This window comes from Electrophorus electricus, chromosome 21 (assembly GCF_041902795.1).
Source record: "Electrophorus electricus isolate QZ-2024a chromosome 21, ASM4190279v1, whole genome shotgun sequence".
NCBI classification, from domain to species: domain Eukaryota; kingdom Metazoa; phylum Chordata; class Actinopteri; order Gymnotiformes; family Gymnotidae; genus Electrophorus; species Electrophorus electricus.
Window position 1 is genome coordinate 4,220,762 of NC_137517.1, and position 22,068 is coordinate 4,242,829.

Consider the following 22,068-nt stretch of genomic DNA (forward strand, 5'->3'; position numbering starts at 1 on the left):
CTCAACCAAGGCCTCTACATGAACGCTCTAACCTATACATGCTAAAATACACACACACACACACACACACACACACACACACACACACACACACACACACACACACACACACACACACACACACACACGCACACACACACACACCCACCCATGTGCACAGTCAAATCTATAAGGCATTGATCTTTATTGTATATACATTGATCTTTATTGTATATATACCCACATTAGAGTATTAAATTATATATTTATATATACTCAAGTTCAAGTTCGGTATGTGACAAATAAACCGAACTTGAACTTGCATATATATAAATATATAATTTAATACTCTAATGTGGGTATATTTCTTTTGGTTTGTCTGTTTTTTTGTTTTGCACTATTGCTCAGTTATAAATCTATTATTATTATTTCCTTCCTTCTTTGTTATCATTGTTGTTCCATACGTGTGTCATTTAGTACGTGCTCTCCCTCCAGGGCGAGACCCCCATTGATTCATGGGGTATATATTGCCACTAACACCGCTAATGAAGTCTTACTGCTGTTCCAAAGAGGGAGAGATGGTGGTAGGCAAAAAGATAAATGCATGTGAAAATAATCAAGCATAACAGAACATCAGGAGAAAATGTTATAGAATTTTTATATCAACGGGCGAATTCTATATGCAAGCAATGACAAATTTCTGTCCTCGTAGTACCTACCTGTCCACTGTCTACATGTCCTCTGTCTACATGTCCTCTGTTTACCTGTCCACTGTCTACCTGTCCACTGTCTACGTGTCCTCTGTCTACCTGTACACTGTCTACCTGTCCTCTGTCTACATGTCCTCTGTCTACCTGTCCACTGTCTACCTGTCCACTGTCTACGTGTCCTCTGTCTACCTGTCCACTGTCTACCTGTCCACTGTCTACATGTCCTCTGTCTACATGTCCTCTGTTTACCTGTCCACTGTCTACCTGTCCACTGTCTACGTGTCCTCTGTCTACCTGTACACTGTCTACCTGTCCTCTGTCTACATGTCCTCTGTCTACCTGTCCACTGTCTACCTGTCCACTGTCTACATGTCCTCTGTCTACATGTCCTCTGTTTACCTGTCCACTGTCTACCTGTCCTCTGTCTACATGTCCTCTGTCTACCTGTCCACTGTCTACCTGTCCACTGTCTACGTGTCCTCTGTCTACCTGTCCACTGTCTACGTGTCCTCTGTCTACCTGTCCACTGTCTACCTGTCCACTGTCTACATGTCCTCTGTCTACATGTCCTCTGTTTACCTGTCCACTGTCTACCTGTCCACTGTCTACGTGTCCTCTGTCTACCTGTACACTGTCTACCTGTCCTCTGTCTACATGTCCTCTGTCTACCTGTCCACTGTCTACCTGTCCACTGTCTACATGTCCTCTGTCTACATGTCCTCTGTTTACCTGTCCACTGTCTACCTGTCCTCTGTCTACATGTCCTCTGTCTACCTGTCCACTGTCTACCTGTCCACTGTCTACGTGTCCTCTGTCTACCTGTACACTGTCTACCTGTCCTCTGTCTACCTGTCCACTGTCTACCTGTCCACTGTCTACGTGTCCTCTGTCTACCTGTCCTCTGTCTACCTGTCCACTGTCTACATGTCCTCTGTTTACCTGTCCACTGTCTACCTGTCCACTGTCTACGTGTCCTCTGTCTACCTGTACACTGTCTACCTGTCCTCTGTCTACATGTCCTCTGTCTACCTGTCCACTGTCTACCTGTCCACTGTCTACATGTCCTCTGTCTACATGTCCTCTGTTTACCTGTCCACTGTCTACCTGTCCTCTGTCTACGTGTCCTCTGTCTACCTGTCCTCTGTCTACCTGTCCTCTGTCTATGTGTCCTCTGTCTACGTGTCCACTGTCTACCTGTCCTCTGTCTACCTGTCCTCTGTCTACGTGTCCACTGTCTACCTGTCCACTGGATTTTGCCTCTCCAGTAGCCACAGCTGTCATGTATTTTGATAGAAACGAGTACACAATTCAGACATGAACTCCTTTGAATTTAGGTAAGGAAAAGATTGTTCTGGTAAAAGAAGTTGCACATGCAAAGTGAAAGTTGGTACAGGACAGTGCTGCAGTGTTAGGAGTCCTGCTCCAGTGAGCAGAATAAATACAGGACAATGCTGCAGTGTTAGGAGTCCTGCCCCCGTGAACAGAATAAATACAGGACAGTGCTGCAGTGTTAGGAGTCCTGCCCCCGTGAGCAGAATAAATACAGGACAATGCTGCAGTGTTAGGAGTCCTGCCCCCGTGAACAGAATAAATACAGGACAGTGCTGCAGTGTTAGGAGTCCTGCCCCAGTGAACAGAATAAATACAGGACAGTGCTGCAGTGTTAGGAGTCCTGCCCCAGTGAACAGAATAAATACAGGACAGTGCTGCAGTGTTAGGAGTCCTGCTCCAGTGAACAGAATAAATACAGGACAGTGCTGCAGTGTTAGGAGTCCTGCTCCGGTGAACAGAATAAATACAGGACAGTGCTGCAGTGTTAGGAGTCCTGCTCCGGTGAACAGAATAAATACAGGACAGTGCTGCAGTGTTAGGAGTCCTGTTCCGGTGAACAGAATAAATACAGGACAGTGCTGCAGTGTTAGGAGTCCTGCTCCAGTGAACAGAATAAATAGCTGCATGACATCCATACATCTTGTTCAGGCATAAAGGATAAAAATGATTCTTAAAAATAAGAATGGAAGAAGTGATAGCCTATTTTTCGAGCAAGCATTTTTGGAGTAGCTCTGATCCTTCTTTCCTTCAAAAGGGAAGCCCAGTATTGCTAGATAGGAAAACCGATCGATTTAGTAATTGCCTACCTCTATTATTAGAGGAGAAGCAATTTTATTCCGGCATGCTGTGGAAACCACCGGGGGCTGGCATGCAGCGCTGTACAAAGCTCCACAGTGTTTGCCCACACGGTTCCAGTGCGAGGAGCGGGACGGACACCCCTGGCAAGACTGATAACGGATGGAGCGAGGGAAAGAGAGGGGAGAAGAGTAGCCTTCTGGTCATGCTCTCCAGTGAATGTGCTGGACGGAGTGGTGGCAGTGTGTGTGTGTGTGTGTGTGTGTGTGTCTCAGAAGACAGGGTGGGAATAAGCTCTGACCCCCGCACAAACTCTGTGGACTGATTCGGAACACACAGTGCGGGCTATTAAACCTTTGTGGTGAGTGAGCGGTCTTCCGAGGAGCCATTCTCACGTGCATGCGCGTACGTACACACACATTCTCACACGCGCACACACACACACACGTGCGCGCGCTGCCGCATGCGGCGGCGCATCTTTAACCAGTCCGCAGGAGCACAAAGCCAGTGGGAGCACATGCAGCTCCCAGCAACGTCTCTCCCTTTCATCTGCTGTGACATTTGCCACGTCTCATTCACTCTCTCAGTAAACCCACACACACACACACACCCTGTGTGTGTGTGTGTGTGTGTGTGTGTGTGTGTGTGTGTGTGTGTGTGAGCCCTGGCCCCCTTTTAGTGTCCGCCGGCCCCTTGCGTCTTTTCACGAGCACGTTTGATATTCATGAGGAGGTTTCGTTTAATGTGTATATGCAAACTTATTCAGATTTTCTTCTTCTTCAGATTTTTTTTCCTTGCTCGCCTGCCTTTTTCTGTTGTTGCTGCTGTTTTGTTAGCCTGGTGTGTAACAGGTCTGAGTTGCGTGTGTGTGTGTGTGTGTGTGTGTGTGTGTGGGAGGGGGGGGTAACACTATGGGGATTATGGGAGGGGGGGGTGTTATTTGCAGAGCGCGTGTAAGTGCGTGTGGTGCGCTGGGGATCAGCCCCCAGACGCGTGCTGGATCTTGCTGACTGGCTGCCTCTCACTGCCATAGAAACAGGGTCCTGGAACCGACGGCATGCTCATTCCGTTTAAGTAGTGGCGAGGGTGAGCATCGCAACGAGAGAGCGAGAGAGAGCGAGAGAGAGAGAGAGAGAGAGAGAGAGAGAGAGAGAGAGCGAAACAAAGAAACAGAGAACAGGAGAAAGACAGACAGAGGAGTAAAAAAGTGTGGAAGAAACAGAAGACAAGTGCTGGTAAGTACAGACCGGCATGCCTTATTTGCGTAGCGCCAGCAGGAAAGTGTCTGGACAGCTTGCGGATTCGTTGCAGTATTTTTTTGCCCCCGGTCGTCCATGCCACGGTTTGGCTGGCGGGAGACGTGCTGCAGGTGCAGCTTGAGAAACAGCGGCAGACAGGATGGACCTGCTGCTCGGAGTAACAGAGTACCGAGAGGCAACGCTGCCTGAATCGCTACTTTGAATTTCTCCCTAATTAAAGCCTTCGTTCGTGTGCGTGATCACTTTTGTGGGTGTACACGTGTGAGTGTGGGTGCACGCGTGCAGGTGCCCAGATTTACATATGTGGGTGTCCGTGTGTGTGCGCGCGTGTGTTACATCAAAGCGGGGCTGTGACCACTGCCTGCTCAGCTCAGGGTTCTTTGCTTTCTGGGATTGATCCAGCGATCCATCTGTCGGGCTGAAGGCGGGCACTCCACACTCATCCAGTGAGGATTACGCCACTCATTTACAGCCTAATGTTTTCTTCCCCTGCCCTTTGAAGGGACTTTGTAAATTTTTAATCAAAGCTTGATGCTCCCACACTTTTGGAGTCCTGTCTCTCTGTGTGTGTGTATGTGTGTGTGTGTGTGTGTGTGTGTGTGTGTGTGTGTGTGTGTGTGTGTGTGTGAGTGTGTGTGTGCACTTTTCTTTCCTTTTTTATCGTTTAATCCATCACTCTAATTGATTCTCCCGAGTAGGTAAATTTACATTAATTGATCCTGTACTTTAGTGTGCAGATTATGCATACAATGAGTGGCGCACACTTACTGGAGAGAAAAATGAACTGTGTATAGAGTGTGTGTGTGTGTATGTGTGTGTGTGTGCGCGTGTGTGTGCGCGTGTGTGTGCGCGTGTGTGTCTGAAGCACCTGTCCTCAGGCAATGCGAGCTCATCTTTCTTGCTGTATCACTCGTCGCTCACTGTGGTGTGCGGTGCAGGGCGGGTTCGATGCAGGGGTGAACAGGTGAGCACGCCGTCTCCCCCTCCACCCGAGCCGCAACGCCCCACCCCGCCTTCAAGGCCGTTCCACCCCACCCCACCTCCGCCCACCCAAGAGATCAGACCCGGCTGGGGCCTGCTCCGCCCTGCCCAAACGTAAAACACCACCATTGATCAATGCTCCTGAAAAATGCATGGGCACTGGTGTTCACCGCTGGTTGGGTGTGGGGGGAGATACTACAGCACTGATCCAGTGCAGGCAGGTATGCGCTGCGGGTCTATAAAGTACGGGGTGGGACTGGGGCGCGGTGCCGTTTCTCTGTGAGTAGGTTTCCTGTGCCCCAGCGGAGGACCTGCCTGGCAGACTACCCCAACCACTGGCACGATGGGGATGATCGGGTTGGCTGAGAGGTCACTCTGTCGTCCTCTGTTGCTCCCTGTTGGTCACCTTTACCCCAGCCGCCCACCTTCTCTTACTCTTTCATCTTTCTCTCTTGCTGTCTCTACTTTTGCCTCTCACTCCATCTGTTCCTCCGCACGGAAAGAAGGGAACGAGGCACACTTCAGCGTGCTACGCCATACTATATGTTTTCAGCTCAAATTAATGTTTCAACTTGGAATTGCTGAAACAACGCAAAAATGTGTCTGCTGTCTGGCTCTTGCATCTTCTGCTTCTCTCCCTCGCACTCTCTCTCTCTCTCCATTCGTGTGTTTGAATAAGAAGGAGACGGCTAGTGGAACCAGAGCAAGGCTACGTGGCCTTCTCTTCGGCGGGCGGCGTGCGGTCAAGGAGGAGGGGCCCTCGATAAATGTCAGCCAAGCTGAGTGTGTGCGGGAAACTCCCAAACCATGATTCGGTGCGTGCCGCGTGGGGGCTGGGGTATTTGGACTGCTCACCACAAAGCCGTAGCTAGGCAGAGATGTGCCTTCGGCATGGCTGCGAAGCCCCCGGCGTCCTGTTAGTACACCGCACTGATTCACGGCTATAAAACATATAGCACTTCTTTGACAGCACTGTTGCCAGAATCGATTGCGGCCTGCGAAAGGGACTTGCTTTCTAAGACTGTGCTTATTAGCACGTGCAGGGACAAGAAGTTGAAGTTTGGTCAGGAAATCTGTCTGTCACCTTATTCATGGTTGCATTTTTGGTGCAGCCAGAGCGGCACGTCCTCCAAGCCAGAACCCCTGATATGTGGCTTCGGAGGAGGTCGTGTGTACATTGTGACAAAGCATTCATTGGCTCTGCCTATTGCAGCAAAAATCAGGGCTTAAGGTGACGATCAATAATTTAGGCATGCGGAATTAGCTGCACTGTGCCCTCCACTGGTGTGCGGCAGTGAAGACACAATGCCTTCACAAATGCCCCGCTGCATCTCTGATCGATAGCGATTGATCAATATTTAACGGATCGAGGCATCCGTGGGCCCGGCATGGCCATAATGTTGCTCTGCCTTGTAGGCCTTCAGTTTTCCGCAACAGCTTTTCAGAGAGGTTCCCCCGCCCAGAGTTTAAATGCTGCTAGCGAACCACCAGAGCATGTCGTCTTAGTTTGCTGCCCCTGCTCCTTGCCACTGCTAATGTGGCGCGATGTTGCGGTCACGGCAACACGTCGGGCCGGGGAGGACGCTGCTCGCTGCAGGGGAGGGGGGCATGCGGGATGTGGGGTTGCAGCTGGCAGGGCAGTGGGTGGAAAGGCTTTTTCCACGCTACGTTTGCAATCTCTGACGCATGTGACCTTGCGAGGGGGGTTACGGGGTGAGGGGTGGCTGCCTTCAGTGACACGTCGATGAGTACTCATCAGCTTGACGTACGGGAACCGACAGGGCTGACAGCGGGGGGGTAGAGGGCGGAGATGCCGCTGCACGCGACACCCTCGGCAGCCTCCGCTATGCCGAGTGCCGGAAAGCGGGAAAGGAAGATAAACATCAAGTTCAAATGAACATTGTTGTCTTGGGGGAAATGCAGATTTAGCAAATGCGGTTCGTTTCATGTCGAGAATTGTTTTCGTCTACATTCCAGATATATTTCACGACGCCAGTAATAAAGTTGCAGTCTCTTACAATCAGTTTATTTTCTTTTTCCTCACCTCTCTTTCTCCATTTCTCACTTTTTTCACCAACTTTTGAACACAATCTTGCGATCCTGCAGCTGTCAGTTGACTTGTTTTGATAGCTACCTCATTTCCATTCCTTGCTGACCGTGGGACTGTATATCGATCCACGCACTATGACGGGAACTTAGTCCTCTAGGCTGGAGGTCCTTTCCAGCTGGAGTGACGATGCAGAATTCCAAATATTTTTTTGTTGAATCTTATCAAGAAACAACAAAAGCCCACACTGGACATCAACTGCAGCTGTGGCCTCAAAAGATGTTTTTCTTCCACTGCTTGAATTCTCTCAGGGTTGTCCACAGCAGTTGCATAGGTTTGATACAATCATAGTGTTCGATACAAATGGCATTCTGCTTGTCTGTATGATCTGAGGGCTTCGCTATCTGACTTTTCACATTTTCATATGGAAACCCCACTATCTAGCCCAGAGGGAGATGGGTTTCTGTTTGTTGTAAATAAAAAAACAACAAACGCAATACAAATAAAATAAAACTGAAATGTTCTGTAAAATTGTTTACCCATTTATTAAGTGTAGAGCAGGAACAAAAGATACTGGAAACAATCAAACATGCTTGAATGCAGTAAGCTGTATTTAAAACAAAACCTTATTCCACACATACCATCAGGCTGGCCACGAATAATGTCAGAAATATAGACAGGAAGGTTGCTTGCTTTATAAATAATATTTACACGTTTTCTGGAAATAATTAAGCCACGTTTAGCCAGCGAAATTACCTGGAGTGCACTTAAATCTGAGCTCCCTGCGCTCTGAGCAGAAATGTTCTGAATACCTAAGGGCTATTTTATCTTTGAGGTTAAACTAATGGCCTGTTACACAGGTTTCCGGTTGTACTTCATTAAATGTCATCAGAGCCAAACCATCGAATAAAGTAGACACGTGTCAGTAATCCACTAAGGTATTAAAGAATTAAAGTTAAAGAATTACTCTTTTCAGTTAGGTTTTCAGTTAGGTGCCTGTTCTTGACATGTTTTCCCAGTGTCCGTCCTGCATGCACTGAAGATTAGCGATTAACTCACAACAGGCCAATTTTGCAGCGACGATCAGAGGATAACCATTTAAACCATCAATAAAAACATAAAGTAAAATGTTGAAAAGACTTAATATGCATTTCCAGAAAGGTTTTATGATGCTTTTTCAGATAGAGACACCCATAAAAATATCAGAGCAGGAGACGACTTGACGCTTTTCTTCCCCGTTTTGTGTAGGAATTCTCCTGCACTCCCCCTCGCTCGTTTCCAAAGCCCAGCCGACGGGAGCCGCTAAATGGGCTTCCCCTGTCTGTCGCCAGCCTCCAGTTAACGAGAGGCATGTAAGGAACCTTCACATCGTAGCCCCGGGATCCACCGGGAGGTGGGGGTGAAGGGTCGCCATGCAGCAACTGTAGCTGCTGTGGTGCCCGGTGTGGATGGGCAGAAACTCCAATTCTCTGTCTCCTCAGTTTATTTGGCACTCCAGAATAGGTTCAGACACAGAGGCGTATAATTACATCATAAAACTCACTGGAATGGCCAAATTTAATGATAGACCGTGTGTTTAAAAATGCTATAAAAAAAAAACTAGAAAGAAGGAATAGTTATTATTCATGACCTGTGTAAATATGTTTGCGGTTTGTTTCTATAACCACTTTGTCATTCCAGTTAACCCTGTATTTTGCATTTACATGAACTGAACACTGTACTTTGCATTATTATGTGTAGTGTTCAGTTTATTTGTTTCAGTGAAGGAATGAGATCAGTCGGCAGGTCTCCAGTGTGGGGATATAGGTGGTGACCTTGGTGACCATGGTGACCATGTCCCTGCAGGGCACCCACATCAAATTATATAATCCACACATACACCAATACCCTGCAAAATATGACATGTTCACAGATTCTCAAAATGCAAACATTTACTGTCTCTGTACTTCAGCCACCTCAATATACCTAGCCAGTGAAATGGCAAAACGTGTTGTAATCTGCCATTGGCGTCGCTCTTTTTTTTAAACCACCAATAGCTTTCGCCCTCACACCTTTGGAGCCCTGGAGGAGCCCTGCCACCCTGAGCCGTCAATCGCCCCGCCCTCTCGAAGTAGCCCCGCCGGCTCCGAGAAAACGCTCCAGATTGACACCTGAGGTGCACTTTACGTTCATACTAATGGCAAGCAGGTGTGAGAAATGGCCTTATCGATAGGCATCAATTGTAACACCTTGCAGCCATGAGGTCTACGTAATATAGTTCAGGGTGGGCGCTAAAGCCCGATCGATCGCATGGAGACTTGCGCATCGGTGCGCATCTGTAGCCTGCGAAGGCCGTGAGAGACGGCGGTTAAAGGCAAGACAGAGCTTACAGCAGTGAGAACTACTAGAGGGAAGTGTTCCAATCAATAATAATAATAATAATAATAATAATAATCATCATCATCATCAGTATGCCGGTCGAAATGTGTGAAAATGTATCTTCAAACTGCAAATTAAAATTTTCTGTCCATGATGCATTAAGTCAAACCTCTTTTATCTCTTTGCTTTTAACTATGGGAGGGGTCGTCTGAAAAACCGTTTCATTGCCAGTTACCTTATTTGTTTATAATGTAATTGGGAGCGTAATTAAAAGTACTAATCTTTATAAAACATTACAATTTACATTCAATTACTTTTAAATTAACTTATCATTAAGGAGACGCAGGTTAAAGCAGAAAAGTATTTTTAATTGCCTAAACATAATTAGCATGACCATTCCCTCAGTGTGATAGTAAAGGCAACACAGAGCACAGCGCACACCCAGAGACACTGAAGTCTGAGCGTGCGATAAGCCGGTGTACAATAAAGAACGCAGAGCCTGAAGAACTCAGCCAGGCTGTAACACTTTCCTCACTAAACAGTTCATCGAATTTGCAGTCTTGCCTGAGAGTCGACATTTGCACTTTCTAGAAACTGCTCAAAGAAGCTTACAGGTTACCCTGTTCCTTGAATCCTATATAAGTTATTCAGCAGCCTCCTTGGATTCCGTGCATACATTATTCCTTGAGAAACGAGTGTATCCCGCATTTTGTAGCATTTCATGCGAAGCCTCTTTGGCGTTGTTTTCCTACTTCTGCAGCAGTTTTTTTGCGGTTGTTTGATGACCCAGAACATTCGTCGTTTTGTTCATCTGTGGCTAACAGAAAGTGTGCTGAAGGCTTACGTACACATGGTGCAAATTGTAATATGCGATATGTAATATGCAATATGTAATATGCAATCCACCACAGAAAATCATTTTAACAAGAGTTTACAAATCCGGCAACAGATAACAAAGAGTGAGTGCTCGAGGCTATCGCTTGCTAAGCCATGACAAATGGAGGACGTCTGAGGCTCCAGCCTGCAATCAGCTCATGACAGTCCCGTTTTGGAAACCCAACTGTGAGATGTTTCACTTATCTCTTGTTTTATGTGCTGGATTGAAAGGTTATCTGAGACGAGACAAAAGCGGCGTGACATGGATTTAATGACCCCGTGAGCCTGGGCTGCGTGGCCTTTTGCATATGACAATGACTATTGACAGAGCACCTGCGCTCGAGCAAAACATGATCACGTTTGTTCGGATTCGGGATTACGGCGCGACACCTGATAGCAAATTCGTTAATTAAGATTAAACTCTGCATTAATCCGAAATTAATCATGCCGAAAGAAAAAACGACCGGCAGAAAAACTGCTGGGTCATGTCTCGTTTAAGTTAAAAGGTACAGCGTGCATGGACTTGGTAAAATCTCAACTGCAAATTTGTGGGTTTTGATGCATACGTATTGATGTCTCCCAGTACACGGTTTCTTCTCCATGTTCTGAGGCAAAACAGGCATAACCCAGTGGGTGTAACACTATGACTCTAGTTAACTGCCGCAGTGTTCACGCTTTGTTTAGCTTTGGCCATGAGAAGGTTCATTAACGTTTACCCATCTTCCTTTCTTTTGGTTAATATTAAATACAACATGAATGTAGATTAGCGTTAAAGTGTCTCCTCGTACTTAATGCTGGATTTACAAATTTAATAGTGGCTCTGTTACCAATTACTTGAATTGAATTCAGACACCAAAACAATATTTCAATATTTTCAAGTGCCCTTTTTGTATGCTTCATGTAAATCATGGCCTACTGCATAATGTGCACAAATATACATTGTTTCCATCTATTCAATGTTCTGGTGTTAAAGGTAAACTTAAGGGGACAGAATTTTTTTATTTGTTTGCTTGCTTTTGAAACATCAGCAATTTTTATAATCTGGAATCTTAAAAGATGAATAATTAAAAAATAATGAATAATTTAAAAATGGAGCCAATCAGAATTCCCACAGATGGCAACTAAAGCGCATTGGCCTTCAGTACAGTGGTTATTAAAGTATTACAACATTAAAAAGACAGAGCTCTTCCTTAGTGGTTCTTACTTTTCAGTGACTGAGGAAACTGCTCAACTTTTAACATTAGTTGAAGGCTGTCATGTGGTTTGCCAAGTTGGCAACAATGATATGCAGGTATTTTCCAAAAGTGTGAACACAAGTAGAAGACGTGGTGGTATCTTCACTGACGACGATTAGTGCTGTGCTGTATGACTGTCTCCTCTGGGAGGATAATGAGGAGAGGCATGTAATTTCTCATGCATTTCATAAATCTTTTTCACGACGGACAATAATTCAGAGTGTTATGACAGGCTTTGTTAGTTTTGCCGTATTACTGAACGTGTCAGCTGGGTTGATGGCGCCGTGTGCTGTTGTTGTCTTCTTTGGAAAATGTCAGCCGGATTTGCGCTGATACGTTTGTACGTGTGTCAGTCTTTGCCCTGCACTTGCGACATTTCTAAAAAGTGACAGAAGCATGTGTCTCGGTCTCGATAGCACTGATACGATTGAGCCAAAGCCACACGCTGGGGACTAAATGCCGTTTCAAAGTCTTTGGCCCTAGTCTGGGACAGCCCCGGCACGTGTCAGATGACAGTCTTATCGCCCACGGCATGACCACTTCGAGTTTCGCAGCCGTTCGCAGCATGCAAATATGCTCCGAGCTTTGTCCAGATCTGTCTTCCCCCTTCAGCTGAGGCACCACATGATGTTCCTGCTCAGCCCCTGGGTCTGAGGGCCATACCGGTCATCTTAGGAGCCTGTGTAACCTTCTGGGATACAGGGGTTTTTGGGAGGATTTGAGAAAACAAAGCTATAAAATATAGCAATACAATTTTTTTTTTTTATTATTGCCCAGGTGTGGACATAGAGAGTTCCTCACAGTGCCAGATCGTTCGTACTCTGTGGTGCCCAGGGTTTCTCTCGGAGATGGGTGCTGTGGTGCCATCAACCGGAAGCACTAATGACCCATGACTTCATCCCAAATCCCTCATATGCCCACTCCCCTCAGATCTCCACCACTGATCTGTTCCCCTGATTCATTCTTCTCAGCCATGGATTAAATTATTACTCGTGAGACTGCTGTTCCGGATGAGTGCCATGCACGATTATGGCGTGTACATTCAGGCAGATTGCAGGTCACCTCTGAAGCCCTGTGTGTGTATATAATGACGGGAGTGTTTCCGGAGACTAAAGCCAATTCCGGAACTGGACGTTCCTTCAGGCTCTGGAAATTTTTGTTGCTCGCATCGAAGCAGTTTTGCGGTTCATGTTTATAACTGCAGTTTTGTGGTTCATTTCCACGTGTTTTAAAAATATTTGAATACAAAAAGGGCATTTACCCCCTAGTCCTTTCAATTAGTTGAAAGAAAAGTGTGTATTGTAATAGAGATTTAGAGAAGTATGATTAGACAACAAACCAGCACAGCAGTGTCTGTAATGCCATCTGTAATGCCTTCCTCTGTAATAACATCCTCTGTAATAACAACCTCTGTAATGCCATCCTCTGTAATGCCATCCTCTGTAATAACAACCTCTGTAATGCCATCCTCTGTAATGCCATCCTCTGTAATAACAACCTCTGTAATGCCATTCTTGGCCACTGTGAGTCCTATTGTCTTGTGTAAATATCACATAAATATGGGGTTACAAAATGCCATCCAGCATTACCCTTTGTGTGTGTGTTTGTGTGCATGTGTGTGTGTGTGTGTGTGTAGGTGTGTATACGTGTGTATATCCATGCGTGTGCATAAAATTGGAAAAGGCGAATACTGCATGCCAGGCATCTTAATGCCCTGGCCCATTATGAAAATAATGGACATCTCTGAACAAATTTGGTTTTTTGCTTCCTTGATGGGCTCCTGCCTTTAATTACGACTCATGGGGAGTTTGTTTATTATCGTGGAACTGGCCCTGTCGCTTTAGCACTGCGAACTGCAGTGGGTCCGGTCTGCAACAAGCCTTTTACTGAAGGTGAGCTTATTCGCCAGCGTGCGGGTGGACAGGGCGCACGTCGCGTCTTAACGGCCACGTTGCCATGGAAACCAGGTTATGTTTGGCGACACTTGGAGAGAGAGAGCCCCTCGGGCCACCGTTTGCTCTCCGACTGGGCTCCAAAACAAAGTGTAATTAAATTTGCGAGCCATCCGAAATGGCTCACAGGGCCCAATGTGTGCAAATCCTGCACAAGTGGCTGGGGGTGGGGTTAAATTATCACTGCCTGCCTTTCTTCTGCTCTAAAGTACCTCCAAAGTGCAGAGATTAAGACGTCTGAACTCGACGATCCTGATGGAACAAATAGGCATTCAGGGAACCTCATGTAGTCTATGTCAATCACTGTGGGTGAAAATATGCTTCTGTAACTATGTTTTTGTTCACTTAAGACAGTAATGACAGTAACACGAGGTGCTGGCCCATCAGTCTCTCTGGTCCAAGGTGCCGTCGGCCCCTCCGGCAGAGCTAACAGCACTCGCTGTGCTTTCCTCTGTAAAAATCTTCTTTCAGCATTTTTCTATTCCATTTGATCCCATTTGTTTTACAGTGAAGGTTAACACTACAACTGACCTGGGAATCCCAGAAGTGTTGGGTGTAGCTGTTACTTCCAGGAGATTCCAGTGACCTTTTTTTTCTTGTGTTTTGTTGCTTTCTTAATGCTGCTAGTGAGTTTTGCAGAATTACACAAATGTGTCAAAAAGTATTTAAAAAAAACAGGTCTGCAAGTGGTTGTTTCTAGTCCACTGAACACAAACCATAAATAAATAGTAGAACAGCTTTTCTGAACAATGAAATATCACTTAGAATAATAACAAGGCCGTGGGTAGTTCTGGTCTCTAAGCCCTAATAAAGCGGTTGTGGCTATGTGTACTTCCATACACATTAATTAAACAGTGGGTGGAAACATGACAACTTCTCATTTGAACATTAATATTTATGATATCTTGAAAGCCTATGAGGTAATAAAAAGTGTATACAGGGAGGTTTAACTTTGAATTAGACATATTAATAACATAAAACATAAGGGAGTACAGAGATTCTGTGTACAATGATTTGTGTACAGGGCGGTTTTTGCAAAGGATCCTGGGTAGGCTTCAGCAGACCTCAGTGTAAGATATATCATCTCTCCACCAGGCTCAGGACTGTATAGAAAAACAATCTTCTTTAGGATGAGGCCAAGAGAAGCCTTCTCCTGGAATGTGGTGGTAACGGGTTCCAACTGGTGTGGTTGCATATCAGTTTGCATATATTGACTAATATATGGTTTGGCTGTAATGGTGCAGAAAGTATGTATATATGTAAAAGATATGTAAAATATGTAAAAGGAGGCGGGGTGAATACATAATCAATTCTGAAAAATGTATAAAAATGTGGCATTTATCTGCGACATTCTCTGGAGGGTGCCTCGATTATGCTTGTTAACGTTAAACTGCAATAAATGACAGGACCAGCTATTCTTTTCTACTAATTCTGAAGTCTCCATCTTTATTTTCTATTTTAATGTTTAAACTTTAAAACCAGATGAGTGGGCATTTAGGAAGGACACCTAATGGATGGCATTGTTCAGACTTACTGTCATAGAAGTATCGGTGCTTAATAAGTATCTTTATTAAAGGTGTTGATTACTTGTTTGTATACGTTTAGTTTATTAAATTACAGTCATAGTCTACATGAATCTCCTAAGGTGATATACGTCATATGTCACGTTCTCTGATCACTGCTTGGCACTAATGAAACACTTAAGAACACAGGCACAGATAAAAGAGACATGCCTACATGAGACATGCTGTAATATGAAGTTTCTTGAGTTTCTTCACCGGCTTGCAGTCCGAATGGCTGCAAGCTTACCAGCGTCTCCGTATTACCCTCTCTTTCCCTAGAAAGCATTAATACCAGTGGGAACAATCAAAGCTCTCAGTCCCCGATGATCACAGTCCCCGTGTCCTGAGATAAACTCCCCGTGGATCGACCGCCATCGCAAAGCAACTAGGGAGGGGGAGGCTCATTACCTGAGCGCTAAAACACGGCGCGGGTGCTGTCTCCCACTGGCACCATGATCGGACCCGCCCTGCCGCGGTTCATTACCCATCTCTCCATGGGTGGAGGGTGGCGCCGTGTTCACTCTGCTCCACTGCTCCGGTGCTTCACTGGTAAATTCTGGAAATCTTTCAGGGGACAATGTTGTCACATGTTCTGCCCTGTTTGTTTCTATGCACCGAGAATGGTAGACTGACTGGAATATATCAGAGGGCATGTCCACAACTCTATACACAACGCTTTTTAATGCCATCCGATTTACATGGTAATCTATTTTCTACCCCCAAACACCCCCAAACACTCAAACACTATCCTAATAATAGGATAATAAAAAATTCATAATAACTAGTAGAGAAAATAAAGGTCAGTGGGAAATATAGTGCGAACACATCAATACTAAAGTGTTGGATGGCCTTTGCTTCCTCAGAAAAGCGTCACTCTTCCTTGACATTGTGTTATTCATATTCCTCGCAAATCGAAAATTGGAAATGATGAACTATCCTTTGGCCAGACACAAATTTATCAAGGTGGAAAGCACAGAATGGATTGTTCAGTGGTGCAGATTTTGTGTTGACTGCAGCAGGACATTCAGCTACATAGCTATAAGTTATTTCATGATGACAGCTCTGTCAACATATAAGATTTGTGCAGAGAGGAGTTTTACTTCAAACTGGGGCGGAAAGGTTTAAATTGAGTTCTATGGTCATTTTTGAGGCTACTGCTCATTGTCTGTTTTTAGCATCTCTCCTGTGTAGGGGCCAGTCTGTTCTGTCAGTGGGCCAGTCCGTCTTGTCTAGAGGTCAGAGCATCCTGTGTAGGGGTCAGTCCGTCCTGTCAGTGGGCCAGTCCGTCTTGTCTAGGGTTCAGTCCATCCTGTATAGGGGCCAGTCTGTCCTGTCAGTGGGCCAGTCCATCTTGTCTAGGGGCCAGTCCATCCTGTCTAGGGGCCAGTCCATCCTGTCAGTGGGCCAGTCAGTCCTGTGTAGGGGCCAGTCCATACTGTGTAGGGGCCAGTCCATCCTGTCTAGGGGCTAGTCCATCCTGATTAGGGACTAGTGTGTCCTGTCAGTGGGTCAGTCCATACTGTGTAGGGGCCAGTCCATCCTGTCTAGGGGCTAGTCCATCCTGATTAGGGACTAGTGTGTCCTGTCAGTGGGTCAGTCCATCCTGTGTAGGGGCCAGTCCGTCCTGTCTAGGGGCTAGTCCATTCTGTCAGTGGGCCAGTCCATCCTGTGTAGGGACCAGTCTGTCCTGTCAGTGGGCCAGTCCGTCCTGTCTAGGGGCCAGTCCGTCCTGTCTAGGGGATAGTCCATTCTGTCAGTGGGCCAGTCCATCCTGTGTATGGGCCAGTCTGTCCTGTCAGTGGACCAGTCCATCCTGTCAGTGGGCCAGTCCATCCTAATATTGGGCCAGTCCATCCTGTGTAGGGCCCAGTCCATCCTCTCAGTGGGCCAGTCTGTCCTGTCAGTGGGCCAGTCCCAACAGCCCAACATTGGCAACATGGCAACATTGGGGCTTGAACTGGCAACCTTCGTGTACCTTGAGCACTGAGCCACCATTCAGAGATTCTTACCGACAAGAAAAACATTTTTTTTTAGTAACTTTACAACTTTGGAACACTATGGAGCTCTAAAGACACTGTGGAGTAACTGTACTTTTGAATGTAGTAAGTTACCTCTCTTTGCTTGTGTTCAGTCTGCATGTCTTAAAAACAACTTGCTTTTTATATATAGCTTAAAAGCAAAGAAGAATTCAAGACCTCCTATTTTTATTTGATAATTTTTTTAAAATAATGATTATCAAAACATTATCTTTTGAAAAAGCTTTAAAAGACGCAAATTAGCACGCTTTTTAAAAGCCTCGAATTCGATTTGGCCCTGGTAAACTGCAGCCGTCCCTGGGGCCTCCTCCCGGGGACCCTGGCTGACATCAGTGGAAACAAATTCAGTCTTAGCATGTCTTAGTGAGGGGAACAAAGCAGTTACCCCACCCCGAGATTGTTCTGTGTAGGTGCAGCAGGGGCTCACGGCTCACGCTGGTGAAGCATCCCACCGCACTCCTCCTCCTCTAAAATCGAATTGAACGTTCGTACGGTGCTCGTCAGTGTTCTGGAAGCCCCGCCCTCTTACGGTGTCGCTTGTGTTCATTTCCTGGCGTCTTCTGTGTAACGAGGGAAGAAATGAGTTTCAGGCGCCTCCCGTCGCCGCAGATGGAGTGCGCGGACCGACGGTGCAGAACCTTGCCCTGATACCGTTCTGCTGAAAATAGATTTTGTGCCTGCGGTTATGAAGTGTCAGCGATGACTTTAATCACATCGTGGTGGATCAGGTGTTCGTACAGGGGCATCGTTGTTGTCACGTCGTCTTTTCGCCGCACACCCCCAAATTCCCTCCACCGTCCAGCGGGCGCCACTGTCGACGAAGGTGGCTGTGTGGTTGAGTAGGAAAAATGCCTGAGTGAGTCACAGGACCGAAGCTGTGCCTAATGTGCCCATCTCTGTCTGTCTCCATGCTTCTGCCATCTGCTCATCCGTATTGCACGACCCTCCCTTCCGCCAGGCTCAGACGTCACCGCTGGGCTCCCCGTAGGCGTGCTGGTGGTGTGCGGCCTGGCCCTCCTGCTGCTGCTCGTGCTTGGCTCCTGGAAGCTGTGCCGGCCGCCCCGCCACAGCAAGGCCGCCTGCTCTGGCTCGGCCCCCGCGCGCCCCCCGGACGATCCACCCTCCCGCCCGCCCGGTCCCCAGCCACCACTGGTCAGCATGGCAGCGGAGAAGCTGAAGGAGTCCTTGGCGCCCATGGGCTTCCTGGAGGCGGCCGTGAAGATCAGCCACACGTCGCCCGACATCCCGGCCGACGTGCAGGTGTCCATGCGGGAGCACTTCCTCCGGCGCACGCAGCGCATGCAGAGGCAAACCACAGAGCCCGCCTCGTCTACCAGGTAACACGCACACGCCACTCGCCTGCCTGGCCGAATCACGCACAACACTGCAGACTTCCAGGGGGTTTCATACGAGAGGCCACACACTGATGTCCTCGGCGTGCTAGCGCCTGCATATGAAAGGACAGAAGTGCTCTATTGGCAAAGCTTTTCAAATGGAAGGCAAAGTGATGACAAAATCCCTTGCCTCTCTTGGATGGTAACCATAGAGACGCAATTCTTGCGGTGCATTTTCAAAGCTCTGTCACGGTAGTCGACTGCATCACAGGCACCGTGGAATGCACGATGGTGAGCATTGGTTGAGCCCAGCTGGACTTTGTACAAGTAAATCCATCAAACATGAGGCGGTAATCTAGGAAAAACGCTGTATTTGTGGGAACAAAGTCTACTACAACTGAAACATTTATATGAAACCTAATTACACTTCTGAGTCAAAAGTTCTAAGTCGGTATGGAAGAGAAGGCGATATTAGTGGTGTTCAGGTAACGCTTTCCCACTTTGCTGATGATTCTGACGTACAGAGACAGTGAACAGAGAAGTCAGCAAAGGCAGAGAAAGCCAAACTAGGGGGCTGGAGCAGAGCAGATCAACAGGAGTAGCCATGCTGGGCTAGTGCACATACACCGTAAGCCCAGCAAATGGGTGTCCATTGCTTGTTCAAACACCTTAAACAATACATTGAAAATAGGTAACAGCCAATCCACAAATTAGTAATGAAGAGTTAGGGAGAGAAGGTGGTGCAACCCAGATAACTGATAACGAGCCTTGCTGTGTTCTGTCAGGGACAGCTTCACAATGGTGCTACTGTTTTGTCAAAAGGTTGGTCAATTGTCACACAGTTCTCTCACTGTGACCAAAAACAGCACTCCGAGGCAGTCGGGACTCACGCACGATGCTTCCTCTACTGGCCAGACGCACTAGTCGCACCAGCTGCCGAGCTGGCCACGTCACACTGCATCTGTCCCCCTCTCGGTGGTAATGAATGGGGGCCAAGAGATTGTTGACTATCGTGTGAAAACCCCTTTATACATATTCAACGCTGAAACACATCTGAGGGCATGGGTCGCATTTACATTCATGAATTTCCGTGTTCATATATACATATTCAACATGTGCAGTACACTGAGCCAGCTCTGGGCACAGATGTGTGTAATTTGATATTCCATAAGGGAAACTGCAGGTACACGCACACACACACACACACACACACACACACACACACACACACACACACACACACACACACACACACACACACACACACACACACACACACACGCAGACCGTAGAGTCAGTTCATCCAGATCACCTCTGAATCATAGATCACCTCTGAAATCTTTATGTGTTTTAAGGGCTTCCAGGACACCTGCCAACAGACATATTTAACACCTGAGGGCATGCAACAGTCTGCCTTTAAAAGACACCGATTTCAGAGGTGGAACAGTTTAATATTATACTACACTAATGCTATAAACCTTCAGAAGCATGAATGTCCATCTCAATACTGCTGACTAAAAGCCTGAATTTTGTTTGTGTCATCATTTCAGGTCTTACGGTCAAATGATGTACTGAACATATAAAATGCAGAAATGAATTTAAGAGTGCAATTTAAGTTCAGCTAATGAGCACTGTAAAACATTCACAGGCCAGTTGCAAACTGTAAGTCCATTTTGAAGGCTGCCTTGTGTTTGTTTAGTTCATCTGTTTGTTTCCATAGTGTTGGAAACATGGACTGTCTGGCTCTAGAGGCCAGTACTCAAAATGCTGTAAATGTGGCTTGTGTGCAGAGATGTCTGTCTCTCACTTCTGGAAATTGAACCACCTAAATTCAACCAACAAATCCACAATTGTTTCTTGCAAAATAAAATATTTTTTTAACTGGTGAATACAGTCCAGTATTTGTACAGTTCAAATTGGCGTTTGCTGTGTTGAATCTGCATGCTGAAGTTTAAATTTACTTCAAATGTGCTTTTTAAATTTAAATTTACCCTAATTTACTTTCATGCTGCTTCTGCCCTTCTGAAATGAAAGAATACACACCAGCCTTCAATATAGGGTGTCTGGTCCTGAAATATCACTTACATTTCACATTCACTTTACACGTCCTGCACAGCAGCTCATGGACATCGTGAGACGGTGTTGTATTTCTCCTCAGTGTCTCCTACTGCTTAAAGCCATTCCTGGTTCAACAGCATTGCTGTAGAGACTCCCCACCACGGCGGGTCTTGTGCCCCCTCCATAGTAGGATGGAACGCTTCCATTTCGAGTGGAAAAGGACAGGTTGGAAGAGGCAGAATTAGGGTTCAGACCTCCATCACTGAAAAGTCTGTCCTGTCGGCCACAGTTTAAACCTTAGATCCAAGACTGCTTCGATGATTCTGGGATGTCTCACCTATCTGTCTCACTCTCTATGTCTCTCTCTCTCTCTCTCTCTCTCTCACGCCAGGCACAGTTCCTTTAAACGCCACCTGCCCCGTCAGATGCAGGTCGGCAGCCTGGACCTGGGTGACGACTACGTGGACGTGGACGAGCAGCTGACCAGCATCGGCCGCATCAAGCCCGAGCTGTACAAGCAGGCGGCGCCGGAGAGCGAGGGGTCAGGCAAAGGCGGCGGCAAGACCTGCGGCAGGATCAACTTCTCGCTACGCTACGACTACGAGAACGAAATGCTGCTGGTCCACGTGCTGAAGGCCTTCGACCTGCCGGCCAAGGATCTGTGCGGCAGCTCCGACCCCTACGTCAAGATTTACCTGCTGCCCGACCGCAAGAAGTTCCAGACGCGCGTGCACCGCAAGACGCTCAACCCCACCTTCGACGAGTCCTTCCAGTTCCCGGTGCCCTACGACGAGCTGCCTGCCAGGAAGCTCCACCTCAGCGTGTTCGACTTCGACCGCTTCTCCCGCCACGACATGATTGGCGAGGTCGTGGTGGACAACCTGCTGGAGGTGTCGGACCTCTCGCGGGAGACATCCATCTGGAAGGACATCCTGTACGCCACCACTGTAAGAGAGCTTTTTGTTTCACGCCGTTCGGCTCCCATGCCTCTCTCTGCTCCTGTCTGGAGTGTGCCGTGACAGTCTTCCCCAGCATGCAGAGAGCAGACCACATCAGTGAAGCTCATCTGTGAAGTTAATTAGCACTGCGAAAATCTGCTTCGATCTACTTTGGCTAACACAGTCTCCGTAATATGTCACCTGATGGTGATAAACATTATATGTGTACAACGGCTTCAACAAACAGTTCTAGTCAAAGCCACTGGTTCTTGTGCATGTGATAGTTTTACACTGCAGTTATTCGGAAAGCCACATAGTTCATGGAACAGACAGGGCCCCTTAATCTAAGACCAGAAAACATTCTATTGATCCTCCTGGACAAACTAGATGTGTTTTGCTGAGGTATGAAAGCACACTGACTTACAATAGCGGATCTGAAACAGAGCTATTAGAGCCGTCAATATCAGCCAGAGGACTTGTAGAGGCATAGCGGTATAATATCTTTATGCAACACTTTTTGTCATCTCTCAAAATAATGCCATGACTGGACTCTGCCCTCATCATCTGTTGTTATTTAGGTACACTAAAGGCCTGACATAGCAGTGCGAGAATTGCT

The 22,068-nt window shown here is 46.8% G+C and overlaps 1 protein-coding gene across 3 annotated transcripts in view; it reads left to right on the forward strand.

Annotated features, from left to right (window-relative positions):
- Window positions 1-22,068, forward strand: part of syt6a (synaptotagmin VIa) — a 49,219-nt gene that overhangs the window by 19,432 nt on the left and 7,719 nt on the right. For all 3 annotated transcript variants that reach the window (XM_027011993.3, XM_081704319.1, XM_081704320.1), the window contains exons 2-3: window positions 18,081-18,459; window positions 20,906-21,461. In XM_027011993.3, coding sequence (XP_026867794.2) covers window positions 18,081-18,459; window positions 20,906-21,461 — 935 coding nt within the window. The remainder of the gene's footprint in view (window positions 1-18,080; window positions 18,460-20,905; window positions 21,462-22,068) is intronic.